The 10165-nt window shown below is 38.0% G+C and overlaps 2 protein-coding genes across 2 annotated transcripts in view; one reads left to right on the top strand and one right to left on the bottom strand.

Annotated features, from left to right (window-relative positions):
* Positions 1–631, bottom strand: part of APIP (APAF1 interacting protein) — a 14956-nt gene extending 14325 nt beyond the window's left edge. The window contains exon 1 of the mRNA XM_031055813.1: positions 301–631. Coding sequence (XP_030911673.1) covers positions 301–631 — 331 coding nt within the window. The remainder of the gene's footprint in view (positions 1–300) is intronic.
* The window catches only part of PDHX (pyruvate dehydrogenase complex component X), a 33079-nt gene continuing 23483 nt past the window's right edge, over positions 570–10165 (top strand). The window contains exons 1-3 of the mRNA XM_005419489.2: positions 570–575; positions 2651–2653; positions 6308–6391. Coding sequence (XP_005419546.1) covers positions 6331–6391 — 61 coding nt within the window. The 5' untranslated portion in view covers positions 570–575; positions 2651–2653; positions 6308–6330. The remainder of the gene's footprint in view (positions 576–2650; positions 2654–6307; positions 6392–10165) is intronic.

Genomic DNA, 10165 nt, shown 5'->3' with positions numbered 1-10165 from the left:
GTGTGCCTGCGAGGACATGCGGCGGAGAGGTTGAGAGCGGGTGCTTGCGGCGCGTTGACCCTGGCTGGATGTCAGGCACTCAGCGGAGCTCCTCTACAGCTCCGTAAATGGCCAGGGAGATAAAATACAGCAGAAGGCTCACGTACTGAGATAAGGACAGCGAGACACCCCTGGTCCGTTACTGTCGTGGGTAGAGCAGACTGGATTTGGGGTTATTAATTGAGTTTGTTGCCAATCAGAGCAGGATAATGCAAAGGGGGGAAGAGAAACCCCAAACACCTTTCCTTCATCCCGCTCTACCTCCTCCCTTCCGGCTGCGCAGGGAGACAAGGGTCACGGTCAGTTCATCCCGTGCTATAATGCCGCTGCTCGCGGAGAGGAGCCGGAGCCCTTGTCCCCGGGACACAGCCCTCCCTCCGTGTGCTGCTCCGCGCGAATCCTTGCCTAGGCTGCGGCTCTCCGTGGGCTGGGCAGAGGCAAAAGGAGCTGCGGTGCCCGGGGGGGTGCCCGGGGTGGAGAGGCGACCAGGGCCCGCGGTGTGCTGGGCACAGCTGGGCAGGGCCCCGGGGAGCTGCGTGAGCCCCACACGGGGCTGTGTTCGCTTTGGTCTCTGGAGGCACTGAAAGCACATCGGGATGTGTAGGAGATTGGAGGAGAAAACTCGGAGAGACATGTGAGTTATTAAAGGTCTGGAAAGGAAGAAAGTGAAATCTACAGAGGAAAATAAAATTAAGCCTTCAAATATGAAAATACTTTGTTGTGGATAGGGGAAAAGGTCTCACCATTGAAAACAGGAGTGTGTTTTCTAAGTGGATGTATAACTAAGCACTGAAAAAGAAAGTTTTTTCTATTTGGTTATTTTGGTCCATGTTTGGTAATTCCACTACATTTCTGTCATCTTATTCTCCTGGTAATGTTGCAGGTAACTGGAGAAGGGTGTGTGATGTATCTTTTATGCAATTCTATTTGGTTTTTTAAGGGAAAAATAGAATTTATTCGTTGCATGTCTAGCATCCTTTCCTACATAGAAGTCAAGGTGTGAGGTTATGACAGCACTTTCAACATGTATTTTTCAGGAGTTTGTTGTTACACAATTATCAGGCAGATCATTTAACCTTCCCCTTTTCCTCTGTCTCTTAAGAGACGTGAGAAGAGTTACGGATCCTGAAATGAAATGTGATCTGTCCCTACTTGCTCTGTGAGTTACAACTTGTCAAACATTTAAACAATGATCAGGTGCATTGTCATGAAGTCCTGGTGTGAAGTACCTGAACTCTTTGAGGTTTAAGTCCACTTACAAAAAAGTGAGCTTTCATTAACCTTGTGTAATAGAACTCAGTAGTAGTTCAGAGCCAGTTTCATTGTTGTGGTTTAGACTCAACATCCCCTTCTTTCCAGCACTGTTGCCTTTGCTACTTTGCAGTATGAAAACATTTTCCTTTGTAAAACCTGCTGTGTGTGATACAGGGAAGTCTGTCCCTTTTTTGAAATAAATGTTATTTGTTTCCAGATTTTATTAGAAAAAGCTTGCTTCTTTCTACATATAATAGTATGCAAATATAATATAGTGCACAATAAAGTGCTTCTAAATTGGTCTTATTATTTAACTCCTTAAATAACTCTTGTCTGCAGTTCTCCCAGACAGTCTATTGTGTTTATTATGTTGAGACTGCTTAATATATAGCTGGAATTAAATTTCTAAATTTAGATATGTAAGTGACTAATATCTTTTAATTCCTTACAGTAAGCTTTAAAGTGTTAGGGTGGATAGCTCACACCTTTAACTCATTCAGGCTTTCCTCATTCAACCCTTCTTAGTGTACTTACAGCTTTCCAAGGTGGTGTGTGTTTCAATGACACCATTTTTCTTAACTTCATTGTTGCCTCTAAAATTAAAGATGAGAAAGTCACAACTTCTCTGGTAAAATACAGATACGTTTGGAATAAAATACAAAATACATTTGGACATAAAACCCACCCTTGGTTCCTAGTTTGACAATGTAAATTTAAGTAGATTTTATTTTAGGATTGCTTTTATTTATCTGCTTTTCTGTTTCTAAAAAAGCCACTATTTGAAGTATTGGTTCATATGGATCTAGTTTATCATGTCACATGAATTTTATGGTTTTTTTCCATGTTTCTGTCCTTGTTTGTGGTGCTGGTAGAGGAAAAGTTGTTTTGCATAATTAAAACAATTAATTCAGAATGGAATTCCTAGTTTTTTGGTCACAGAGAAAGAGGAAAAAGAGAAAATAGAATAGCATGACCTCTTTATGTAAAGTGTGTCAATTTTTCTTTGTTTTTAATGTTTCATAATCCTATCATTGGTGTTAAGTTGCAGTACATTTTTCAATTCTTTATTGACTGCAGAGTGTGTGTAGGAAGTTATTAAATATCTTTCTGGTGGGACAGGTTAAATTTGCATTGAATCCTTTCATGGAGAGGGAAGGCAGCAATGTTGCCAGACTCAACCTGATGTTTAAAACGTGTCACCAAGAACAAATTCTCTTGGTACACAGAGAGCTGTCTTTGAAATAGCAATCTCTTGTTTGTGTGAACTTTGTTTGGGTTCTTTTTAAGTCTTCCTCCTTTTATATTCACATAATTGAAGTATAATAACACAGCTGCTGTTGATAGAAGTAAAAATCAGTGGGTGGTGACTGGAAGTTCAGAAGTTTTACTTGCTTATGGTTCTAAATTCTGATTTGCCCATGAGCTTAGCCTTTGAGATTCTGTGCAAATTGCCAGGATTTTTGCTGACCCACAATTGCAAAGCAACAATATTTACTTCCCAAGGTGCTTGTAAGGGCTGCCTGTACAGTGCAACTAACTTATGTAAATGCAGTGATTGCTTTCACTATCCCCTTTTTTAATTTAATGGAGGCAAATAATATTTGGTGAAGGTAATTCTACATTGTAAGGTTGCTTTTCTTTGAGGGGGCACACTGAAGCCTGGTTTGTGTTTGGTCATTAACTCAAAAGTAGCTAAAACAGCTTTGAAATACTCCTGTTGTGGCTGGTGTTCTCCTGTATCTCATGCTGAACAAGGCTCTTAATTGCAGCAGCACTGAACTTCTCTGAGTATGGGCATCTCTGGACATAGGCATTAGATGGATGCACAAGGTCCTGTCTTCTACTTTGTATCCAGCTTTATTTATTTGTCCATTTCATGACTAGGTGCTGCTGGAGTTCCTCTTCTAACATGATGAAAGGACCAGAATGGATTGTATGTTTTGTGGTACTTGCTCATAGCATTGAAGGGAAAATGTTACTGTGGCACAAATTTGTTGCTTGGTTTTTGTATTTGTTCGAAAGTACGAAGCATATTCTGGGAAATGGATCAAGTAGCTCTTCATGGAAGAGAAATGTGAACCACTGTTTTTAAAAATTCATTTTTCCTCATTAAAGATGTGGATTATTTTCGCTTTTTTAAAAGAGATCTGTCCACTAGTTCTCAATAAACCTAGATATTTGTGGGATATGACTTCAAAATAATGTTTTGATTGTCAGAGTCAGACTTGTCAAGTTAGACTAATGAAACTGAGAACACTTTGCATCCTATAATGTATCATGTAATGTATAATGTTTCCTACTTGCTGTTATTGAGAAATATTATTTTTGGGTAAATATGTATAGTACAAGACAATTGTTAACTCATACTTTAATTTGTCAATCATACTTCAAATACTACAAAAGTTTATTTGGGAAATGAACACAGGTATGCATTCATGTACATAACACAGTTCATTTTTCTGTTTGTTAGTCCTAGATGAGAACTTGCAGGAAACTTTTTAAAGAAAGTGCATAGAGGTAATTCAGATGGAAATTGTGAGTGTTACAAGGAACATTGTCTGGATAAATTTCTAAACATGACAGTCATGAGTAATATTAAACTGAAACTACCATGAAAAGACTGAGAAAAAAAAAGTGCATTTATTCATGCAGTCTTCTGGGAACATCAACCATGCAATTGAGCTCATTTCTACAAAACTCAAGTGGTTTTGGTAGCATTATCCTGATTGTGTTGCTGTCTTGGGGACTTTAGGGAATAACTAACTTTCTGAAAAAAAAAAGTGCATTTACTCATGCAGCTTCTGGGAACATCAACCATGCAATTGAGCTCATTTCTACAAAACTCAAGTGGTTTTGGTAGCATTATCCTGATTGTGTTGCTGTCTTGGGGACTTTAGGGAATAACTAACTTTCTGCTCTTGGTGCATTTTAAAATGTCAGGATCATTGATGGCTGCTTAGGTCAGTAGAGGTTTGCTACAATGTTTCCATGCCACATTTAAAAAAAAATTATAGAGTGGTTTGGATTGGAAGAGACCTTTAAAGGTCATCTAGTCCATCTCCCCTGCAATGAGCAGGGGCATCTTCAAATAGACCAGATGCTCAGAACCCCATCCAACCTCCCAGGAACATCCACCACCACTCTGGGCAGCCTGTTTCTATGTTTCACCTCTGTCATTGTAAAAATCTTCCTTACAGCCGGTCTAAAATTCGAACCATTACACCGTGCTCCATTGCTGTGGGCCCAATTAAGAAGTCTGTCCCCATCTGTCTTAAAAGCCCCTTTAGTAACTATTGAAAGACTGCAGTAAGGTCTCCCTGGAACCTTCTCTTCTCCAGACTGAACAACCTTGACTTTCTTGATGTTTTTTCATATAAGAGGGGCTTCCTCCCTCATCATTTTTGTGGCTGTCCTCTGGACCCCCTCCAACACATCCATGCGTTTCCTGTGGTGAGGATTCAGGAGCTGGATGCATTTCTCCAGGTTGGATCTCACCAGACCAGAGCAGCAGAATCACTGCCCTTGACCTGCAGGCCACACTGATTTTTGTGTCCCAGGCTGTATTTGCCTTCTGGGCTGTGAGCCACAACCTGCCACATCACAGCTTTTCATGTGCCAGTACCCTTTATAGATTTGTCACCAGTGTCTATGGGGCCGTTGAGATGATGTCCACTACCCTGTAGATCCAGCCCATTGCTCACCCACAAAACAGTCCACCCATCAAATCCTCATTTCATCACTTTGCAGAGAACAATGTCATAAGTCCAGAGAGGTGACGTCCATAGCCCTTCTTTGTTTGCTGGTAGAGTCATTCAGTCCTATGAAGCTACTAGGTTGGTCAGGCAGGACTTGCCCTTGGTGAAGCTGTTCTGGCTGTCCTGAATCACCTCCCTGTTCTCCATGTGCCTTAGCACAGCTTTTGGAAAAAAAAGGGGGCAGGGAAAAAAAAAATCTTAGAAGAATTCTGAGCTGAAAAGCAGATAATAAGGAAAAACCTGAAAAATTATTAATATTGAAGTTTTTTTTTTTAGCTGTTTCTGACTACTCCAAGCAATACAGCAACTAGGAGAAATGTGGTGTTGTTTCCTATAGAATGAGAACAATCCTTAATGCTGGGTATTAGAGAAAAGGGAATATGGAGCAGAAATAAGCCTTGCCATTGTATACAATGTACCTTCTATGTGTCTATTTCTGTTCTGTAACTAAACACAAATTCAGACATAATAGTTCAAGAAAGAGCCTCAAAAGTCAGGGACTGGAAAGCTGCTTTTACAAAATAAATGGATCTAGAAAGATTCTTTTTTTTTGGCCTCATAAGTATATTTAAAAGTTCAGAAAGGTAGTATCTCTCATATTGATGTCCTCTTTGGTATAGAGGATCAGGTGACAAGAGATGTAATTTGCTGTGAAGCCAAGCTCTGTGCTGTATCCTGAGCTCTGCCCTCAGAAGAATCCCACTAACATGGCACACAGTTGCTGTTACACAGTGCTGCTTCTGCATATGGGTTTACTGAGCCAAGACAAAAGTACTGAAACTTGAAATCAAGTAATTTCTGCAAAGTAGATATAGTTTTATAGTAAAAAAGAATAAATAAACATTAACGAACTTTATCAGTGAAAGAAGCGTGTCATCAGCATCTGCAATACTAGGATCACAAAGGCTTTATTAATTTAAAAGATATGCTTTCATCTGGAAAAAATTCCACAGCCTGAGTCAAGGAGAAGAAGGATGACAGGAGAAGGAGGATGTATTTTGAGATGATCAACAAAACTTCAGGTCTAGGAATTCAGGGTTTGTGAATTTCCTTTTCTCTTGTAATGTGCCTTTTTTCCTTTGAGCTCTTTGGTGGGCATGCTTGTATGTAAGCTTAAAAAAGAGCATCGTAGTGAATCCTTTGTTCAATTATCTTTCAGATTCATGTACTTTTAGTTTCTTTTGTGTTAAGCAGTTAAGTGAGAAAAGAATTATACTGAAAAAGTACTCAGTTGAGATAATCACATGCTTGTTTTGCAGGTACACCTGGTATTAAAGTTCTTATGCCTGCACTTTCTCCAACAATGGAAGAAGGAAACATTGTGAAATGGTTAAAAAAGGAAGGTAAGATAGCATTTTCTGTGGTTGCATTTTCTGTAATTTTTCAGCTATGTAAATCTGTTCTGTAAAAATAAGATAATTTTTCCTGGTTATAGATCAGTCTAGCGATCTATAGTACAGATCAATATTTTGAAGCAAAATGTTTGGTGTATGGATGCTGTCATCATGAGCTATACCTACTTTGAAATTGTTCATTCTTGAAATGTTGTTTTGCTTAATTGTCTTCCAAAAGGTTGCATTGATCATATTTTTGAAAAATTTCCATTAGGCTCTTCCAGGGTGTGAGTGTGTGTGCTGTTTTTAATTCCCCGCGCTGTCATGTTGCCTAGTAGCTTTGGAAGTCTGAGAGCCATTGACTTTGGGGAGGATCTCTTTCATTATTCTGCTATGTTATGGAATACCAAGAAAGATATGGTATTTTTTTAGTATCTTTTCTAATATCTTATAGTCTACAGTTAAAACTGAGAGAAATTTAAATTCCTTTCATAACCCTAATAGCAAATGGGGAAAATTTTCCTAAAAGAACTCAAACTGAAAACCAACCAAAAAAAAGCCTGAACTCTGTGTTCTGACAACTATGTACTTCTGCTAAAATATTTTGGAGCAACTGGACAAAAAGTCTGGATAAAAGTTAAGTTTTGTCTTCATGTAGGTTGTATGTAAATGAAAAATGATCTGTAGAAGAATCAGCAGTTCCTGTTCTGTCAGGAGACCTTTGTCCTGTTTACTCCTACCCTGTCCTTTCTTCAATTTAATATTAAACCTGAATTTTGACTGTAGTTTTGGATTCCAGATAGCTGTTGATTGTTGTACATTGTAGGCTTTTGGATAGCAGTAGGAATATATCTTGTTCACAGGCATTTTTAGATTTCCCAGAAAGATGAATACATCTGGAGAAAAGGAAATATCTTAAAGCTTATTATCTTTGACAGACACAATTTGGATAGCTAAATGTGTTTTGACTATTGTGCCTAGATAAACCTTTTCCTTTGGCTTATCCTTGTAAGTGTTGGTACTGCTCCCGTTATTTTGTTACTGGAGAGCTTTGCTTTCCTACATTTTGAATACGTTTTGAGAGGTGGCTGAAAGACAGCTTCTTGCTCCAGTAGTGGACTTGGCCTTTTGCTCATGAAACTTTTAGTAAGAATTTTGCAGAATTTACTGGGAACAATTCAGAAGTTTATGTCAATAAAAAAAATTGCTCCAATGTTCTTGAAACTTGAAGCTTCAGTTAATAAAGTCCGAGATGATGCAGGGAGGAAAGAATGATCCAAAGTCCTTTTTATATTTGTTAGTTGTCAATAGCTGTAAAATTCAAATATCAACAGTAACTTGTTTTACAGTAATTATAGCATTCAAAATTGCAGGAGAAAAAAAAAGAGAGCATGGTAAGAGTTGAAGTAGATTACAGTTTGTTCCCAAAATGAATGAATCCACTTTGCTCATAAAAAAGTGTTACTATGTAAATGCTATACAATTTTTTTTCTCAGTCTTTCCACTAGCCTTCCACCCCAACACAAAAGAAAAAAAAGCTTCTCACCTATCTTAATTAAATCAAAACCAATTCTTAACTGATTATTAGACTTTGAAAAAAAACTATGTTAGTATTTTTATTGCTCTGTTTTCTAGTTAGAAAAAAGACCAAACCCAAGTATAGTATTTTGTCTTATTGGCTGCATCTATGACCATAATTAATTCCTATCAATGCTTTTGTTTCCTCTAACAGTCTGGAGAATAAACATAAAGACAATATTAAGATGAATTTTGAAGAAAATAGTGAAGTGTTTTAATGTTTACACACCTCTCTGTAAGGAATGCTCTTAACTACTTAATTCTCTAGAGTGTTTGCCATGTAAAAGCAGTGTAATTGCTGAATATGAATATTTGACAATCTGATGTCCAAGAAAATAAATATTTTTAAGCAGTTGACAGGAGCACGCTGCTTGCATATAGTATGTTTTTCCCACTGTGCAGCCAGAAGGGGTCAGTATAATACTACGTTGATAGACTTTCTGTTCTTTGTGTAAGTCTCCAGTGTTTTCATTTCATGGTTTCACGGGATGGACAGATAATTTCACTACTACAGAAGGGAGGGCGCTGAATTTAATTGGTAGCTTTACTTTTCCTTCTCATTGTTAATGCAGTTTCATGTTGATTCCTGTGGGTAATAAAGTCATTCTCACAATGATAAAACTATGTTTCTAAAAACTTGTATTTATTATGTATGAATTTAATGTTGATGAAAGCTGGTAGACTGACAGCCCAGGAGACTAAAATCCTCTTGTTAATGTGGGCAGAAAACAGAATATACAACAGTGCTGGCAGCATCCACATGCAGTGTAACTCTGCTACCTTTTGAGACATCAGCTCCAGGGACTTCAGTATCTGTGTTCAGTCAATTCTTATTTTATTTGCAACATTAAGAAATGCTGTTTGTATCTTGTGATTTGGATACTTGTCTGTCAGTAGTTGAACAGAGCACCAAGGCTATTGGATACCAATTGGATCTCCTGGAAGGAAACTCTGCTTCAGTAGAGATCCTAACCATTCAGCTTAGCTATGGGAATTTAATCATTAAAACCAAATCAAAAACAAATGAAGAAACAAAAAAACCCCAAAAAACAAATAAACAGAAAACCTGAACCCCACACAAAATTTTTCAAGGGCATTATTTATATAATTTCAGAGACCTTTGGTTCAGGCAACTTCTGTTGCAAATACTGCTTGGTTTAAAGTGTAAAAGCAAAGATAGGGTTTGCGAAAGTGTTCTTTCAAATCCTAATTATTGGGAAAGCTGATTCGTAATTGACATCAACCTGGGCATTGATTAGGAGCTATCACAAAGATTGTAATCTCTAATGAAAGTAACTATGATCCTATCTATTGCACTTGGGTACTGAAACAGGCACAGGACTTGAATGCTGCACTGAAGTGGATTCTTACACTGCATTTATTCAATTGCCTTTCAATTTTGTGGTAACTTTGTCTGCAGCAATGAAAGGAAAATTAAAAAAAAAGGTAGTGGAAAAGTGGTTTATCCAGTTCTCAGAAGACTTCCTTGCCCTCCCTGTGCAAGATGAAGTTAGTTTTCTGGGAACAGCTTCAGGTACCCAAGTTGAGGTGTGACATGTGACAAACACTTGGATGAAGGTATTTCCTTGGCTGGCCCACCCTGCTGGAGGTACTGCTGTTGGTCTCTGAGCCCTGAGATTTCTTTTTAATGGTGCAGAACACTTAGAGTCTGATGGCAGATTAAGATACAGAGTTAACTTCCTTTCTGCTTGCCAATCTTAGCTCTGTAAATTACAGAATTTGCCCAACAATTTGATTTCTTAACAACTGAGAAGAACTTGCCTAATGATCTGATCTATGGCCTACTTGAATTAATGATCCAGTGAAATTAGAACACTCGTATAGAGCCTAGAGTTTTGGCTTCCTCTTATAAACTGTTCATGCTCTAGTTATTGCAAAGTGGAATGTGGCTGTTAGATTATTACATTAAAAAGATGAAGTATATTTCTCTACCAATTTCTGTAATAGGAACGTTTATGACTTATAAAACTATGTAGGTAACTGAGCTGTTGATGTTTTTATTCAACACAAATGAGGTACAACACCTCATTTTCCCTTTCTAATTCATGCAGTCCTGAAACAGGAGATGGGTTTTTTTTGTAGTGTTGTTTCTTACCTAAATGTAGATGGTAACCTACACTAGGTTTTCATTCTGATCCTTAAGCACCATGGAGTGATAGCTGTAGTTCAGTTAAATGCTTAGAC

This window comes from Geospiza fortis, unplaced genomic scaffold (genome assembly GCF_000277835.1).
Source record: "Geospiza fortis unplaced genomic scaffold, GeoFor_1.0 scaffold66, whole genome shotgun sequence".
Classification (NCBI taxonomy): Eukaryota; Metazoa; Chordata; class Aves; order Passeriformes; family Thraupidae; genus Geospiza; species Geospiza fortis.
This window is presented reverse-complemented; position numbering and strand designations above follow the sequence as displayed.